Genomic DNA, 19605 nt, shown 5'->3' with positions numbered 1-19605 from the left:
CTCATCCAAATCCTGTTAAAATGTACCTCAGCTGAACACTTAATCAAAACATGTCTATAGTCCATCAACCCAATAGAAACGTGATCTCTTAGATTTAACGTTGCAAAGAACTTGCAAATTTCTTCTAAAGTAGGTTGTCCATGAGAGAATTTCCCAACCAAAGCCTACCAAAACGGTGCCGCAAGCCTGTCCGCATCTTCTCTAGAGAAAACAACCGCAGCCTCACCCTTGTACAATGTCGTCGGCCGAATTTGGATAGTGGACCTTGCTGGCTGTGAGAAGAGTTGGGAGAAGGATTTTTTCGGTGATAGGGACATACTTTGCCTTTCAGCCAAGGAGTGAAGGGCAGCCATGAATCATCAAAGTGGTATAAGAAACTTCAAATTGGGCAGGATCTTTCGTCAAACAGTTGGCGTGCAGTCTATCTTCCTAACCACTATCATCGATCTTACTTGGAAAGAAATTCTGCTTTGGGCTAAATTAAATTACCACAGGTAGCTTCTTTGAAGAATAAGTGAAGAATCCAACTTCAAATTCGGCTGGGTATTTCATCAAGCAGTTGACGTGCAGAGTTGAATAGATGAAGCCATGTACCCACTTTTGATGAATTGATCTTCGTTTCAACAAAATTACTTACTTTAGTAAGAAAGGAAAAGCAGGATCGGCATCAATTAGTGGATCAATTGGCTGCAATTGCTAACTTGGAATTGCAGACGATCAAATACTTGCTTGGCAGGGCTCTTTGAAATACTTGCTTAACGGACCAAGGACATGTTCTTTGAATTGATTTACAAAGAATCAAGGCGTTTTGCAATTAGCCTTTTCTTTTCTTGATCTCATTATAAGTATCAACAACGCATAGTACTACATTTACAGAAAAAAGTATATGCATGAGAATAAGGATTAAACATCATAGTTACATGAAAAAAAAGAGTTGATAAACTTCATATCATTCTCGTGCATTTTTCATTCCCAGCAAAATAAGAAGGGAACTATACATTTTGTGATGACATATTAGGAACTTTTTGTAGTATTCATGATAGCATTCTCATCACTGTAAGTTGATTAATTAGCAAAATTTTTAAAAAATAAAATGTTTGGAAGTATACAATTCCTGATATCTAGCTCAAATTGGAAAGTGCAAAGTTTCAATTTCTTGTGACAACTAAGTGCATTTTTTTATGACAATCTAAATTTGTTAAATATTATCTTTTTTAATTGAAGACCTATAATTCGTCATGAAAATAACACTTTTTCTAATAGTTCCTAGCCTTGTTAAAGAACAAAATCACCAGTAATAGTGCTTTTTGGGTAGTGAATTCAATCCATTCTGAATCAATATTGCTTGCGTCTTAAGGGGCCATAGCGCAAAGTTTAGTACTCTGCTAAAAAATTTGGATATAACATTTTTTGTTGTCATACTAGAAATAAGAAATTAATCAAGATTGCCCAACTCTGATGCCAATTTGTTAGGATTGAATCTCTAATAATTTGTTAAATTTTTGAGAAGCGAGAAAAGGTGGTGGCAAGGTTGATCGAGCAATACCTTAAAAACAACCATCACCACAGCCTCTTCCATGTTGAACTCAAAATTTAGGGTTCCAATAATAGTCAAAACATGTAGGGTTGAATTGAAAGGATAAAATCATCACTCAAAATATTTATGTGAGAGAGAAGAAAATAAATAATTCACACTATTATTGAAATCTCAAACGACAGAAGAAAGTCACACTACTATAAAAACTTATAGATGCTCTTAGACTCTCTTGGACTCTCAAAAATACCTCAACTAATCCCTAATTATAACTTCTAAGACTTACAAAATAAGAAATCACTTACAGAAAAATTATCAAATAAAACACAAACTCCTAATTAACACAACTACTAAAAATCTGATTCCAATAAAACTAGCAAATAAATAAATAGAAACTTTTAGATTTGGTTTATTTTGCCAACATTCCACCTACTATCTCAAACTCAACCATTGACAACCTTAGAGAAATTGCAAACTTGGCTTTAGATGCCTTGAGAGACATGCTTGAACAATTTCCCAGAGGGAAAGAAAAATGCCTACCACTTTGCAAGTACTTTTCACCTGATGTTCCATAATTCAAACATTTCATGGAAAAACTTAACCAGCTTCCTGAGAGTCATTACCTAGTTGTCCACTAAAAAGAATCTTGTGAAAAATGATCCTCACACTTGTACAATATTGTAGTATCCAATCTAATTGGATGCACTAGCAATAATTAGGCAAATGCATAGGAAAATGGCTAGATTTTTTAGGGGGAGAAGAAGGAGGATTACCTACTATAGGAGCGATTGCCTTGACTTTTTTCCCCTTTTCTTATGATTGCATGGTTACTTGACTCTAAATGTAATTCTATTAAGACCTCGGGTTTGTTGCTTTTGGGATAATTGTTAAAGTTTATTTGGAATGACTTTTGCGGATTTATATGATTGGATACCATTAGACTATTGAATGACTTTTATGGGTTGATTGGAAAATTGTTAGCTCAATTAATTCACTGAATTGAAAGAATATATACACATACACACACAAACACACACATGTGTGTGTGTTTGTTTCTTAGCAATTTTCAATTTTTTTCTTTTATATATTTTATTAACTTCATGCTTGATGAGTTTAATTAATCGTAAGGTACTTCAAGTTGTTTAAGACATCGGACACATAAAAACACTTTTGATTACTCATAATTTTTCTTTGAGATCATATAAATTTCCAACATAGACAAGGTGGATGGCTTATCATCCTCCACAGTGCATAGTTATCCACCCAAATCAAAATGAATAATCAAATTGAATGGATATCATCTGAGCCTAACTTTTTTGTTATGGAATTTTAGCTATAAGATTTTCAAACTTAACACTTTTAATGGCTTCGAAGTTGGAAATGTTTCCTACCAAAAAATGGCCTTTAAAGAGATTTAGGATCTCCAAACCAGAGAACTTAATGAGCGAATTGTAAGGAATCATAGGCATAAAAGCAGCGAAAGATTAAAATTTTTTATTCCTCAAAGGACATTTAGCCTTGATAAATCACATGCAACTAGAAGGGTATTTGAGTATGTTATCTCAATTAATGAAGAAACAAACAAACAATAGGAGCGTTTGTTGCAGAGGGTGGCGAGAGATCCACGTAACTACTCATATGATTGGCCTCTAAAGGTGATCCACACTAACTCTTTAGCTAGAACCTCTAAGGTCGAATTAGCTTTTGCTAGATTTAGTGCTACCTGATTCTTAGACAATCATACACAAAAGATGGAAGAGAAAAATTTGCCCTAATTCACAATTAGGGTTTCAACCAAGAGAGAGAGAAAAGGACCAATTTTTCCTTTCCTTTCTAGTGGAAATTATGACCTATTTTTCTTTCAAAATTTCCTGCAAAAATCTCACCAATTTGTGTGTGGAACTTGTCTAACTAGCAAAAGTTTAAGAGGGTATATATAAATAAAGAGGTTGACCCAATTCTAATGGAAAACCAAAAACTAAATTCCTAAAGAATTGGTTTCCTTACCCCAATTCAACTCCTTGTATTGGAAGACTCAACTACAATTGCAACATTAGTCCCTCAAGTTTAATTTGTCTCACAAATTAAATTATAAGTTATAGAATTTGTCTTTCAAATCTCTACTTGAAATTCATTTGATCCACCTAAAGGAATTCTTAATGTGTATGGCCTGTTAGGTTCTCAAACACGTTGACAATAAGAATGAGTCATAGTTCTTAATTAATAAAAATTACATAAATTAAAAATCCTCTTAATTTTACCTTTTAATAAGAATTAGAAAAGTCAAGTGAATACTTGACCTTTTAATGAGCATTTACCATGTAATCAATATTCTTTTAATATACTTATCTCACATTAAACATGGAATGAGTCATGCCAATTCCATTATGCGATAAATGTTCTTTTTGGCACCAAAATATAACTCGAAAAGATCAAGTACTTAAAAACACCTTTCTAAAGGCCCATTTGGGGGTAGTAGTAGCTTATTGAAAAGTATTTCCCTAGTAGAGCTTTTAATAAAAGTACTTTTGAACTACTTAAGTACTTTTAAATATATTGTTTGGAGACATAATTCAATAAATACTTATTTTATTGGATAATGTATAATTTGAAAATTTTTGTAAGTGTTTATCTCTTTATTTGATTCATAATATCGGATAAAATGATTAAATTTGATATTTTATTTTTTAAATCACAAAAGTTACTCTAAAAGCACCAAATTTGAGCTTTTGCTAACAATGTTTTTAACACCAAAAGCTCTACTCCTAATTTTATGGGATGATGTTAACCAAACACTTTAAAAGTACTTTTAACACCTAAAAGTACTTGTTTACCAAAAGCACTGTAACTCCAAATGGGCCCTAAGACTCATTCACTTAGTATTATGATTACTTGAGCTATATTTTATAATTAAGTAGCCATTAATGAGATAACTCCACTTTCATAAGAGGTGTTAAATTTTTAAAAATTATTCACTATCTTTCCATACTTCAAATACATACCTGTATGCTAATGATGTGAGGATTCTCTTGTACGGGAGCAATCATATTACAAATAAAGTACAACTATCCATACTCAAGGTACCATGATTGTGAGAACTCGGAAATTTATGTGCATACTTTGAATTTATTTCATTATATTTAACTTATCATTAGAAATATTATATAAAACAAATAAATGGTTAAATTAAATGCCTCTAATTTTCTGGTGTGAAAATGGTCATGATCCCGGGAACTATAGAAGGATGCTAACCGTAGAGGATGTCGGTATGTGTGTAAGAAGAATCTGAGTGGGTTGGGTAGAGGTCTTGTTTGGTTTTTCAACCTGTACTTGGTTTCCTAAGCTTTCCCGTACCTTGTGTTCTTCTACTCTGTTTTGCAGGTTTATGCAACTGGAGTTCTGCGAAAGGAAATAGTACAAAGGTGGTGTCAAGTAGCTAGATTTCTAGTAGATGGAGAAGGAGTTAGCTCGTGCTTTCGGCAAATTCGAGCTCTCTACAACGGAGCTGGAAGTGGTAGATCTCTGTTCAAATGATGTTAAAGAGGGTATGCAAGAATGTAGTAGGAGCCTAGTTGGAAGGGTGATAGGTGATAAGGTGGCACATTTGATAGGGTTTAAAAACTTTACCAACCATGTTTGGGGGTATCCCAGAAACATGGCTATAACTGAGCTAGGACCTAACCTCTTTCAATTCCAGTTTGAAAATGAAGATGACCATGAAAAAGTGCTGGTGGGAGGGCCGTGGATTCTGGACAATCAGGTTCTAGTGATAAAAGAATGGGAGATAGGTTGTGAAAGAAAGCTCCACTGCTTTAGATATGCTTACATATGGGTACAGATCTGGAATCTTCCAGTCCACTGGTTGTGTAGAACAGTGGGTTTTAAGTTAGGGAAACTCTTTAGATCAGTAAGAGAGGTAATTTGTCCACCGGGGAGGGGGGAAGAAGGCAGGCATATGAAGATAATGGCAGAGGTTGATGTACTTCAACCTTTTCCGAGAGGAACCTTGGTGATGTTGGAAGGAGTGAACACCTAGGTGGAGTTTAAATATGAGCGATGTCCGGACTTTTGCTATAATTGTGGGATAATAGGCCACGGGGACAAGTCCTGTAATGGGGAAAGGAAGGATGGACAGTTTGGTAGGGAAGGTCAATATGGTGCTTGGATTAGAGCAGGGAACATTATGGCATCTCCCTTGAGAGTTTACAAAGGGATGGAAATAGAGGTAAAACAAAGGGGTATGGTGGTATTTGTGGGGAACAAAGAATCTGGAATTAAGGCTGGAGCAGCTAGGGAGAAAGGTTCTGGGGGAATGGTTGATATAGGTAGTAGAGGGAGTGATGAGGTGGGTAAGAATAGTGACCAGAAAAAGGAAGTAATTGAGAAGAAAGGGAGAGAGATTCTGAGAGAAAACAATGAGCTGGAAAAAAGAGTGGAAAAACATTTAGAGGGGAAAGAGTCAAGAGAAAAGGAAAACATAGAAATATGTAAGGTGATAGTAGACCTGGGGACAAGCAAGAACAGGAAGGACGATCATAGTCTAGTGGACATGGTGGTCGAGATTTCTCCAGAGAAGGAGGTGAAGGACAAAACTGAAAAAGGGGGTATGATAATTCATGCTATTGAAACTGGAAAGAATGGGTGCTTATCACCAGTTAATGAAAGCAAACAAGGGGGAAATGGAGGAGGAGTTTGCGGAATAAAAGAATACCTTTAAGAGACATAACAGATAGTGGGATAAGTGAGCAGGTTTGGAGAAAAAAGAAAAATGTAGGATGATAAACAAGAGCTGGATCTCATGGAGGAGGACTTTGAAGAAGGTTCAAAACAAAAGCTAGTAAAAAGGGACAGAAATGCTGCCCAACAGGGAGGGGAATTGGAGGCTAGTCTCGTAATGCCTCCACCAACACAATGAAGGTGGCGGTGTGGAATTGTCAAGGTGCAGGAGGCCCCTTGACAATTTCCCAACTGAAGGAGGTACTTCACCTCCACTTTCCTAATATCATGTTTTTGTGTGAAACAAAAAACCAGGAAAGATATATGAAACAAGTTCAAAAAAGAGTTAATTTTGAGAATAGATTTGTTGTGAATCCTAAAGGAAGAGCTGGGGGGTTAGCTTTGTTTTGGAAGGAGGATGTGGTACTGCTGGGTGTACAAGGTTCTGACTGGTACATTGCAGCGATAGTAGTAGAGAAGGAAACAAATGATGACTGGTGGCTGGTAGGAATTTATGCAAGTACGGAGGATAGAGTTAGGAAACATCAATGGAAAACAATAGAGGAAAAAAAGAGGGAATGGGGTGAGAAATGGGCTGTTATGGGTGATTTTAATGATATTTCCTCTAATGGAGAGAAATGGGGAGGGAGAGAAAGATCCGAAGGTAGCTTTAGGGACTTTAATAACTTCATTTCTGGGAATGAGCTGGTGGATATAGGATTTGTAGGGGTCCCTTGGACATGGAGTAATACATGGGACGGGAAGGGGGAGGTAAAGGAGAGGTTGGACAGATGTTTAGGGAGTGTTGGATGGATGCAGTTACATGAAAATGTGACTTGCGAGCATATTGAAAAGAGGCATCTGATCATTGCCTCCTTATGGTGGACACAAACCCGCAACAAAGGAGAGGTAAAAGAAGGTTTTTCTTCGACCAAAGATGGGCAAAAGACAAAGCATCTGAAATGGTAATTAAAACAGCTTGGGGCAGAGAACAACATGGATCCAGAATGTTTAAAGTAGTGAGAAGAATTAAGAAGTGCAGATTAGCATTGATCGATTGGAACAGGACAGCCAAAGGTAATGCAAAGGCAAAAATCCAGGAGATAAAGGAGCAACTAAAGGCAACAAGAGAGTGCAATAAGGGAGTCATTACAACCTTGAAGCGTCAGTTAAGCAAAGCCTATAAGGATGAGAAGCTATACTGGAGCCAGAAATCAAGAAGTAGATGGCTCGAGGAGGGGGACAAAAACACTGCTTACTTTCACCAAAGTGTCATGGCTAAAAGGAAACGAAACAGGATCAGCATCCTCCAGAAAACTGATGGGGAGTGGTGTAGGAGTGACCAGGAAATTGAGGAAGAATTGTGTACACACTATAAGGAGCTCTTCACCTCTAATAACCCAACAGAATTTGATGAAGTGCTACAAGGCATACCGTGCACTATTTCCAATCTCATGAATGCACAGTTGATTAAACCTGTGGACGAGTTGGAGATCAAACAAGGCATTTTCTCTATGTTTCCTAACAAAGCTCCTGGAGTTGATGGTATGTCCCCGTGTTTTTTTCAAACATACTGGAGCATAATCAAAGTTGATATTGTCAATGCCATTACTAGCTTTTTTCATACGGGTAATCTCCTTAAGTCTATTAATGAGACCATCATTTCCCTAATCCCCAAGGTTGATAACCCTGTGATGCTAACTAATTTCAGACCTATTAGTCTATGCAATGTTTTGTACAAAACCATTTCCAAGCTGTTGGCTAATAGACTGAAAAAAGTTCTTAAGCACTGCATTAGTCCATCTCAATTTGCTTTTGTTCCAGGTAGACAAATTCTTGACATTGTTATCATTGCTCATGAACTTTTACATTTTCTGAAAAGCAAGAGATTTGGCAAAGTAGGCTTCATGACCATTAAGCTTGATATGTCTAAAGCTCATGATAGAGTGGAGTGGAAATTTCTTGGTAGAATTATGATGCACATGGGTTTTTGTCCTACTTTTGTTCAATGGATCATGACTTGTATTTCCACTGTTTCTTACTCCTTTAATTTGAATGGACAAAAGGTTCGATGTGTCAAACCTTCCAGAGGGATTAGACAAGGAGATCCTCTATCTCCTTATTTGTTTATCATATGTATTGAAGGGCTCTCAAATTTACTCAAGAAAGCTGTGGATAATAAGCATCTAACTAGTATAAAAATCTGCAAAGACAGCCCATGGTGTCTCATTTATTTTTTGCAGATGACTCCCTCTTGTGTTGTAAAGCTAGCAAACAAGAGGCTCAGAAGATCAAGGAGATAATTCAGCTTTACGGCAAAACAACTGGATAGGTGGTAAATTTTGACAAATCTACCATGTTTTTTACTAGAAATACTCCCATGATGCTTAGAGGGGAAATTAGTGAGGTGTTGGACAATATGAGGGAAGCTCTTAGTGGTAAATATCTAGGTCTTCCGATGACCATTGGGAGAGCTAAAAACCAGATTTTTGGGTATTTGATGAGTAACATTAGTAGTAAACTTCAAGGATGGAAACAAAAGTTGCTTAGCCAAGGAGGCAAAGAGGTTTTGATCAAATCAGTCATTATAGCTATGCCTACACACATTATGTCCTGCTCTAAAATAATACCAAAGGTTTGTGCAAAGCCATTAGTGCTAGAATCGCAAGGTACTGGTGGGGTGGTGGGGAATCTAAAAAAAAAGTACATTGGGTTAGGTGGAGTAAACTTTCAGAGGTCAAAGGGAAAGGGGGGATGGGTTTTAGAGACCTGGAAGCCTCCAATATGGCTCTGCTTGCAAAACAAATTTGAAGAATTGTTACCAATCCAAATTTGTTAGTAAGCAAAGTCCTGAAGGCTAAGTATATGAAAGAGGATGACTGGTTAGGACAACAACCACCTAACAATGCTTCTTGGTGTTGGAAAAGCATGCATAAAGGGGGAGAACTACTTCAACAAGGGCTATGGAAGAGAGTGGGAGATGGAAGGTCAATGAAAATTTGGCATGATAGATGGATACCTGGCCTGGTTGATGGAAGAGTAACAATAGTTAAACCAATAGGATGTCAACTTGAGTTTGTCCACGAGCTAATAGAGGGAGGAAAGTGGAAGAATGATCTCTTGAAGCACTGGTTTAATGTTGTTGATGTGGATCACATTATTAATATCCTGCTTAGTTTATATGATAGAAAAGACAGATTGTTTTGGAATTATAGCAAGTCTGGGATTTACACTGTGAAAATTGGATATGTTGTTGCAAAGGAGCAAAGTGAAATGATGAATCGAAGACTTGCATCTGATCCGGAAACCAGCTGGGAAATTAGAAAGCACACAGTATGGAAAAGATTGTGGAGCCTAAACATTTTTTATGGAGATGTCTGCAAAATGGAATGGCCACAAATGAAGCTCTCTACAAGAGATTTGGAATCAGTAACATGATATGTCACTGCTGTGGGGAGGAAATGGAAACCATTGAGCACATTTTCTTCTTCTGCCCAAAAGCTAAAATGATATGGAAGTTAGCTCCTGTAAGGTGGGAGGGCTTAGTTGCACTACAAGGTAACTTGTGGAGATGGTGGGAAGTTGTAACGCAATCAGCAAAGGAGACACAAGGAGTAGATAGAATCAGGCTTACGGTGAACCTCTTATGGCAAATCTGGAAAGCGAGAAACAAGTTAACATTCCAGAGTGAGTTAGTGGATGCAAAAGCAATAATAGACAAGGCACAGCAGGAATGGATCGAGTATGAGGCAGCGTATGAATCAGACACGAGCAAATTCAGGTCTAGAAATGGAAAGACAGGTCCAGCAGCGATGGGAGCCTCCTAAGGAAGGAACAATGATGATCAACACGGACGTAGCAATTTCAGCTAAAATGGTCAGATCAGGATTGGGGATCATTGTAAGGAACTAGTACGGGGCGATAGTGAAAGCGAAGGGAATTACTGAGAGGAGGAAAGGGGAAGCAGCCACAGAGGAAACTCTAGAAATCAGAGGTGGGCTGGAAATGGCTCAAGGTGCAGGATGGACAAACAAAGAAGTCCAATATGACTGTAAGTATGTTGTGAGTCTCATCAATACGGACAATGTTCAGGAATGTAGACTCCAAACACTCCTGGATGACATTGATGTCCTGAAGAAAAGATTTGAAAGTTGCACTTTCTCTTTTGTTCCCAGAACTGCTAATAGTTGTAGCCATGAATTGGCTCAATTCGCAGTCAAGGCAACTAGAAGTTTTGAATGGGAAGGTACATTCCCAACTTGGCTTTCAGCTTTAGCTAGGAAAGATATGGGGGTAGTTACCCCTTTTTGTAATTAGCCCTTGTACTATCAAGTGTTAATATCTATAAAAATATTATCATTTGTCAAAAAAAAAAAAAAAGAAATATCCTAGAATGGTGTAAAAAAAAATTATATGAATCAAATAAACATATGATATGCATATTGTAATTTGAGCCATTTGAATATATTATATAGTTAAATAAGTTACATGACTACTTAATTTTCCTTAAAGTCAAATGTGTGAAATTTTATTAGACCAGAAAATTTTCCAAGGTACATACAAATTAGAATAAACGAAATTTGGAATCAATGTATGAGACAATAAAATTATGGACTCGTAGCAAAGAAATGAACTAAAACTAAAGGACTGAACCAATCTTGGAGATTCGGTTAAACTACCATGCAATTAAGGAACAAGCTACTAGAATTTTGACAAAACAAGAACCGAGAGAGGAGATGCTTGGAGAGATTGGAACCGACTGAAAGCTAGATAACCATCCGCTAAGTTCAAACGGTGGAAAGGAAAATGCGTAGAATTTGGCTGCTAGTTTGGGGCGGTGAGTGACTCTTATTTAGACAGCTGCCAGGAATTTCATTGCTGAGTAAGCAGTGACCGAAAGAGAGAAGCTAAGAATTTCATTTGTGCACTGGAACCAGGCAGCTCCTTACTTTTCTTTCTTTCCTTCTTTATTTCATTCTTTCTTTCTCAAACCAACCGAGGAGTGGAATTAGAGGTGAGGAGAGGAAGCTGATTAACTCCATCAGCTGCTAAACATAAACGAACAAACCAACAAATGCAAGGAAGGGAGATATAGCTGGTGCAAGAGTTGAGGAACCGAGGCTAAGATTAGGAGCAGTCTGTAACCGTTAAAACTTAAAGGAAAAAGGTAAAACTCTTTGTAACCTTCTTTTATTTACAGTGTATAACTGAATATATGGGCTGCATGTTAGTTTTTAGCAAGGAAAAATAAGTTTTAACTGAGGAAAAATCTGATGAAGGAATAAAATTGAAGCTGGACTGAATCTGTGGGAACCGAGAGATGGCTAAATGAATTGCAGCTTGTTATCAATGGAAAAATGGAAGGCATTAAGTGAATTTTAGCTATAGAAACTTGTGAAAGTTGAAACTTTGAGTTGAAAACAAAGAAAGAAACCTGCTAGAATCCTTATAGCTTCATCCGAGAGAGAAGAAGTGAAGAAACTCTAGCTGTCTTCTGCAAAGTTTAGTTTTAAATTTCGTATTAAGCTGTAATGTATTGTAAAGCATCTTAACTTCATCGAGCATGACAGAAACAAGTGGAAACTAAAATGAACATTGAAGGAAGAATGAGTTCAATTTACTGCAGATTTCCTTCAATTTACTGCAGATAGGTTGGCCGAGGAAATGAAACAGAATATGCAACTTGTTGTTAATATGTTGGAAACACTTACTAACAACCGCATGAGATATGTTAATTCTTTACCTTAACAGATAGGTGCCTTGGAAATCAGAAAACTTCAGGAAGCTTAACTAAAATTTGACAAAAGGAAGCTGGTACAATCTGCTATGATAGAAAAAAAAAAAGCGAAGGAAATCAGCTTGTAGAGCAGCCTTTTTTTTAATTTCTGGCTCTGTGAACTTCCACAGGTAGAACTAAGGTTGCTTTGTTGTTTAATGTCTACGGCTGGTTCAGTAAGTAGAGTTAAACTAAAACAAATGAGGAGGGAAGCAATGAGATGTGCTGTTGAATTACCTCATGACCGAGAGACAGAAGGAAGAGTAGAACAGTCTTATCCTCTAAGTTAGCTGCAAAATTTTCCACGTTATGTACAAGGCTACTTTGTAGCTTAATAAATGTAATTAACCTGGCTAGTTGGGACATGAGAGTGAAAGGAAAGATTTAAGGGAAATATACTGAATATTGGACTGATACATTGCTAGAAAGCTTAGTTAATGGTTGTCATTGTAGATGACAGATCTTGAATATGATATGGTCAGTCAACATGCGGAAATTATGAGGTAATCACCATGAATGGAATGTTTATTAGGTGACTAAAGTTTAAGCAATTAAAAGGTGAAGTTTATTATAGGTTTAGGAACATTTGAGCTGAAATCCTGTTATGGGATCGGATGAAGAGAAAAATGAAACTTCTATGAAATCTTGAATTCTAGCTAATTGGTTGTAAAAACTACGCTTATGAGCATTTAAGAAAATTAAAACTAGAAAACTAATGAGTTACTACAAAACTCAAATCATAGGCAGCTTAGAATTGGTTTGGATTAAAAAGGGAAGGATGAAAAGTTTATTTACTTTAACCTTAGGATATAAAGTAGAAAATGGTTTAATCCTAATTTAAATATTTATAAATTATAATCTTGAAAAATATGTATATTTCTTAGTTAAAATGATAAAGTCAATAAGCTTCGAAATAAAATGTAGAATAAATATTGAATATATTATATTTTAAAGTCAAACTTGATTTTAATAGTTCCGATAATAGGGTAATAAATAATAAATGAATATCTACAAATTTTATATTTACTTTGGACTTATACACTTATCTCAGGGAATAGCTGTGAGCCAGGAAACAAACTTGAGGCTCAAGAGTAATTTATTTGGATATTTGGTGAGTGTTTCCGAATTTATGTGTTTAACTGTTTATGTTTACTTAAGTGGAATTATGTGATAAATGTGCTTATTATGAAATATTACTAAGTGATTCATTGTAAAGTATATCTCAATTGTCCCTCGCCTTCTAAGTCGATGGTGTATTTTATCGCACTCGACTTAATTGAGTTTAAAGTTTGGTAATTGGCTAAATGTTATTATAAGTGTGCATGACTGTAAGCCGTGTGTGTACTTTATCATACCGGCTGAATTGGGCCCTAAAACCCTTTGTTCAATGGACTATTCGAGCCAGCAAAAGGGCTTGGTCGGATAGGACGGTAGCTTTGGGTAAGTGTATTGGTATGCTCGAGTATTACCACGGAGTAGAAAGATCACTGATATTGATATTGTGAGGACCCGAAAATTTTCTTATTTATCGAATATTACAAGTTTACTTAAATATTTATTTATTCATTTTCTTCGAATTATTTATTTTGACTATTTAAAATCCATTCATATGGATTACGCCTCTTTTGATATTTTTAAAGCGTTTTGTTGGAAAATTTACTTTTCAAGAATTCGTTTAGTTCGGAACAATGAGTGCACGTCTTTCGAGGCTATACTTGAATTGGGAATGTTTTAATATTAGAGAGTTAAGAATGATCAATGGTAGATTAAGAAAGGTTCATTGAGGAATTAATATTCGATTCATGTAAAGACTCACAAAAATTTACCTATTTTTAAACTCCAAATTCTAGCTCATTTAATTATTTATTTGGCCAATTGCCCCAAATATTATTTTCTAACCTTTTTAGACCTAATTAAAGGGATCTATGGCTTAGTTATATTTTTAAAGTGACTCGTTTCAAAATTTAATTTCTGAAGACTCGTTAAGTGAAAATAGTGAATACGCGATTGGAGTAAATAATTGAATCGAGAATACAATAAGTTTGGAAAAATTGGAGACATGTACATTAGTCCTAAATTAGGTATTTTATGTTTAAGCACTCAAATATTAGTTAGTAATATTATCATTATAAAATTTTTTTAGAGATTTCGCGTTATCGCGCTTAAATTGGAAATACGCGTTTTTACGCGCACGATTAATTGAAGGACCTTAGATGTTTACTTTGGGACTACTAAGAGTGATGATGATATGAATGTAAGTGCATTATAGGTTTAGTGCACTAGTGTAACAAATTTAAGAGAAATCGAGTACAAAACGCGTGCGTACGCGCACTATTGGAGAGTTTACTTTTGTACACTTGAAACCCACAATTGCTAAGCTTCTCACGGAAGCCTCACCATCAGCAAACACTCTCTATTTCTCACCTCAACACAACCGAACAGCAAGGGAAAGAAGAAGACCAAAATGCTTCTTCATCTTTTCACTCCATCTTGCACCAAACTACTTCAAATCTCCACCAAATTACCCCAAATTTTAACTACACTTTGCTAAACACTTGGAGCGCAACTCAAGCTAGAAAAAGAGCCTCAACTCCACGGTTTTCTTGAGCTTATTTGGGCCGAAAATTTCTGTTTGAGTCATCCAAATAGGTAATGAACGATCAACCTCTCAATTCTTGATTTGTGGAAGTTAGATTACACTCATGAGCTCTTGGATTCTCGTGGGTAGCTTTAAATTGTTGTAAAATTGGTGAGTGGGCTCTATGAACTCCCACCTTGGATATATGGACTGATTTGTGGTGTTTTGATGGTAATAATCTTTATTTAGTGCTTAAACTAGTGGATTAATGTTGGGTTGTTGATAGAAACTCAAGGATGGTGCATTGATCAAAAGTGACCGTTTTGCCCTGCCTTGTTAGAGCACTTTGGTTCGAAATTTTGAGGATCTAATGGCTTGTTTATGTTGTTTACATGTTATTTCGATTGCGTAAAAAGATTCACGGAAAAATAACATGGTTTGGTTGGTTAAATGAAGTGATTTCCAAAGTTGAGAAAACTGGAAAATGATTCCCGTCACTACCCAGACAGTCATCTTGTTTCGGCTATAATTCATCGCTCCGATGTCGGAATCGAGTACTGTTTGCGGCACTGAAAACTAGACATTCTCAGATTTCATTTGGTATAAAATACACATTCTGGTTCCACTCGAGTGAGCCAAACCATTCGTTTGAAACTTTCTGTCCTGTTTCATTTGTCACTGGAAGGCAGATTATGAACTGCGACTTGATGCTCATGTATGAACTAGTTATGGATGGATTTTGAAAATGGTTTCATCTAGGAAAATGTAGCCTTATGAATTTATTTTCCAACGCCACCAACCACGCTCAATTCCGAGTTGAATTGAGTGATTTATGGTCAAAATTCGAAACTGGTTTTGTGTAGGAAAACCATGCATTTGGACAGATTTGAAACTAACGTTGCTTTGGGATTTGTTATCCAAAACTTCTTGGTGTAAATCACCTATCAAATGTACCTTGGGCATATTTTAGACATTACCTATTGGAATGGACCATGGTTGAGATGTTTGTTGGCCAAATGTTCGAAAACAGCAAAACGGAAGTTCAAAGGCAGCTTAGCCTTAGGATTTCTTGTGATTTTAATGGTTTCGTTAACCGATTTCCCGTACATATTTTTCTATGAAATTTTACAGAGAAGTAGTCCTTATATGCTAGTATTATACTGCTAATTTTGGTGCTATTCCGAGGCCGTTTCATTGCTCAACTAAACTTCCAAAGTTCATGACTTGAACTTGGAAAACCCTTGTTTAACAAGGAGATTTTGGTAACTTTGGGTCACCATATCTTGGTGCTCAAAACTTCAATTCTCACTCCACTTATTTTGTTTTTAACTTGGATTGCAACTCTAGCAGAGTACCAAATTTTGAAGGCTAGTTCAAAGTGAGTGAATTTTGCCGAATTTTCAAAGTTGGTCAAAAACCAACCTAAACCTGCCTTCAATGCCCAAAACAGCAACTTTGAGCTAATTTTTGGGTACCCTCCACTTGGATTCATGGAAAGGTGTCTTCTAGAAACTCTTAGCACTTTGGAAGTGGTTTCCAACGGTACCAAATTTTCCAATTTTGAATTTATAGAGAGTGGGTTATGATTTTTCAAAGAATGCCTTCGAATCCGATAATTCTTAGCCTTCTGAAAAATTTTCGCGCGAGAAACATTTTCGCAGAATCCGACTGTATATCCAGCCAGTTCTTGGCTGGATAGTTGGCCGGATTGGTGGTGGAATTTGAAAAAAATTAGCTTCGCCTCTGCCTTGAATCCAGCTGAAAATTCGGCCGGATAGTGACATGTACAGTTTTACTTTGTCTTCGATTGCTCGTTTGAAAATCTACTTACATGGTATCATACCTACTTGTTTCCATCCAATAATTTTAAAGATAAAAATCAGTTTTCATTGGTGTTTTAGAACCCCACCTTTGAGCCTCAATTTACAAGAACTTAAGACTCCTTTCGCGGTATTTCTAGATTGTACCTATGTGCAATCCTCTATTATAGATGGGGGTTCTAAGTGATAATTCGTTATCATTTGCTCAGGCTCGCACGAGAACCTTCAAGAGGATCCCACAGTGAACGTCTGAACTTCCAGTGACGTTTCTTCCTTGTTCTTGTATCGGTGAGTGTCAAGAGTATGAAACGTGTTAATTGCTTTTGATAAATGAATATTTTAGAAATGCCGAGTCGAGTGTGTACTTTATCACACTCGTCCTCATTTAAGTGTAATGTATTTGAATCTCATGACATGAAGTGCTTGTAATTCTTGAAGTGACTTGTTAAGTGAATTTAAGTGATTATTTATGCTACGGCTGCATAAGTCGTTGGAGTAAACCTCCTTGACTCTTAAGTGATAAGAAGGGGACGCCCAAATCTCACTGGATAACCTTGGACTCGAGCTGGCATTGGCTTGGTCGGGCTCCTTAGTGAACCATGAGATCACATAAGCTTGACCTATTGAGAGGTCTTGTTTGGCATACTCGTAGAGTATTGCCTTATAAATGTATTGCGGGCCCGGTGTGGTATGTAAGGTGAAAGGGAAAAGTGTAAGTGAAGCTTCTACGGACTAAACCTACCCGATTGACGGAGTGTCAACTCGTAGAGGTTCGTGATCGTACAAGTGAAAAATAGCTCCTGAGAGCTCATATATTCTTGAATTGTTTCTGTTTACTTTTCTAACGTGAATTGTTATTATTGAAATATTATTGCTCGACTTGTTAAATTGGGAGTGTTACTTGAACAACATGCCTGCATGTGTGTCCTTGGCCTCACGAGCATTTTGCTCACCCTGTAGATTTGTTTTCCTTAAAAGGATTGGGTTTGGAATGAGACTCGGAGGAAATTCTATTTTGTGTACTTTTATAGACTTTTGTAATAGAATTTCAATTCTATTGACTAGATATTTTGGACTACTGTATATTTTAGGATGCATCATGGACCCCGCTGTATGGATTGGGTGATTGTTAAATATTGTTAACCTTGAACGCTTCCGCACTAATTGCATTTATTTTATCTGGATGTGATGTCTAGTACCGTTATAAGCTTGAACGTAGATTGCTTGAATCCTGGCGAGAGTTGGGCAGGCGTCCCGCGGATACCCTTTGGTATGCCTTAGGGAGAAGTGGGGGCGTCACAGATATGGCCATCTAAGTGAGGGAAGTGTTTATTGTTTTGGAGGTTATAAGGAGGAGTTGGTGGAGTGTGTAGTACTTTGAAGTGGCTCTAATGCGAGCACCGTATCCTTTTAAAAGTCATTATTTAGTGAAGTGCTCTCTACTTGATTCAGTGAAGTGTTCTTTAATTGCTTAATTTTGCTACTGGCTTATCTAGTTTAAATGTTTATTGATTGTTGCTTGCATGGAAACCTCACTGAGCGTTAGCTCAACTTTGTAGCTTTGTTTTTCTTACAAGAGCTGAAGTTTGAAGGACGATCAAGTAGAGTTAGAGTGTTTTGGGAGGTCTAATGTTATATATTGATGATAAGACCTACATTTTGCATCTCTTAATGGCTAGATTTATATTTTACACTAGTTGGTGATGTACTTGGGTGATGTACTTAAGAATGAACATTTGGATGATTTACTTGTTTAATTTGTAGTGGACGAAGCTTTTGTGTTATTAAGAACTATTAAGAATGGATGTTTGGATGATTAATGAGAAATGTTATCTCTGAAGTTAATATAAATAAATGAGTCCTGACGAGAGCCAGACAGACAGTCCGCTAACTTCTAGGGTATGCCCTAGGAGAAGGCCGGGTTGTCACAATGATAACTTTAAACCCAAGACTCACTTATGTAAAACATCATCTAGAGATTAATTCTTTTAGCACAAAAGAAATCTCTAACACAGATCAATCTAGGGAATTGGATTATACTATCAAGCACCCATATTCTATTTTATGTGTCTTACATAATATAGTAGATGAGGTCTACTACTTCCTTAATGGAAACGGCATAGTATATGCTAGTTTAATAATATTAACAATGTCCCGTTCTTGTAAATACTTTGACTAGAGATATTTAAGAATAAACTTTATATTTAATCAAATGAACCTCACCATCATAACACTTACGATTTCATTGATTAAGTTTATTCTAGGGACTTTATCATACAAGTGTAAATATACAAGTAATCAATATGATAAAAATGTTATTTGTTAATACATAAATAGTTCAAATATATATATAAAAAAATCTTAAAAAGTGATTGTCTTTATGGCATACATACTTTCATGAATTTCATCCCTTTTATATATCTAGTTTATTTTTTGAAAATCGTCTTTCTACCTTGGGTCCTTTAGAATATTCTCCTACACATGTTATCCTTTTTCATGATGGTGAAACATTAATCTTATCCACCTATAAACTTAGATTTAACTGACCAAACCACGTGAATCTTGTTCTTTTTCTTTTCTATTTCAGGAAAACTTCATTGTCATCTTCATCATTATTGGTGCGGGGTGGCAAGGACTTAGGCAACTTATTTATTTTATTTTGTTTAACTTATTCGAGATGTATGTCTTGAATGTCATTAATCACATGTTTTGAACAATTTGAGTGTGAAAGTTTACTATTGAGAAGAGGGATTGACTGAAAGTACTATGATCGGAGAATCTCTTAGGGAGGTGTTTGGTAAATAGGTATTATATTTAGGAATGAGTTTCAAAATTAAGAAGGAAAGTGTTAGCTCAATTAATTTTGTTTTGAGTTAAAAGCATATGTGTGTGTGTGTTTGCGTTTGTTTATCTACATGTACACTAAGACTTCAAGATTTAGAAGTCTTGGATTTTAATTGCCTCTTTTTCTTCTCGTTTCTCTTTTTTTTTGGGTAAAAATTATTTATTTTATAAAATTTTTGGCAGAGTTTCCCCTAATAAATAGACTAAACTCCCTGCCAACAACCCCAAATACAAGAGTAAAATCCACAAGACAAATGTTTATAACATTGTAATGCTACTAAAGTTTGGAAAAATCGATCGATCAAGTATAAAGTCACCCAATCAGATAGCTAGGTAG

At 36.2% G+C, this 19605-nt stretch overlaps 1 protein-coding gene and 1 long non-coding RNA gene across 3 annotated transcripts; both read left to right on the top strand.

The window, feature by feature from the left end:
- Positions 1-6445: 6445 nt before the first annotated feature.
- LOC113693165 (uncharacterized) lies at positions 6446-8582 on the top strand. Its single transcript, XM_027211738.1, has 4 exons — positions 6446-7215; positions 7317-7795; positions 8075-8215; positions 8494-8582. Exons 1-4 carry the CDS (start codon positions 6446-6448, stop codon positions 8580-8582), a joined length of 1479 nt encoding a protein of 492 aa, XP_027067539.1.
- Positions 8583-11021: 2439 nt separating this feature from the next.
- Positions 11022-18373, top strand: LOC140008559 (uncharacterized). 2 transcript variants are annotated; one of them, XR_011816025.1, is made up of 3 exons: positions 11100-11417; positions 13078-13137; positions 16634-18373. It is a non-coding gene; the product is annotated as an uncharacterized lncRNA (long non-coding RNA). The 2 variants fall into 2 exon arrangements; XR_011816024.1 differs by having other exon boundaries at positions 11022-11417; positions 13078-18373.
- Positions 18374-19605: the final 1232 nt, after the last annotated feature.

This window comes from Coffea arabica, chromosome 6c (assembly GCF_036785885.1).
Source record: "Coffea arabica cultivar ET-39 chromosome 6c, Coffea Arabica ET-39 HiFi, whole genome shotgun sequence".
NCBI lineage: Eukaryota > Viridiplantae > Streptophyta > Magnoliopsida > Gentianales > Rubiaceae > Coffea > Coffea arabica.
Note: the sequence above shows the minus strand (reverse complement) of the source record. Positions and strands in the feature narration are given on the sequence as shown.

What these genes read in the sequence shown, in the direction of transcription:
- LOC113693165 (XM_027211738.1), top strand. Translation starts at nt 6,446, where the DNA reads ATGAAGGTGGCGGTGTGGAATTGTCAAGGTGCAGGAGGCCCCTTGACA. An exon ending in AAGACAAAGCATCTGAAATG is followed by an intron (nt 7,216 to 7,316) that starts GTAATTAAAACA and finishes CGATTGGAACAG; the next exon opens with GACAGCCAAAGGTAATGCAA. An exon ending in CAAAGCTCCTGGAGTTGATG is followed by an intron (nt 7,796 to 8,074) that starts GTATGTCCCCGT and finishes CTTTTGTTCCAG; the next exon opens with GTAGACAAATTCTTGACATT.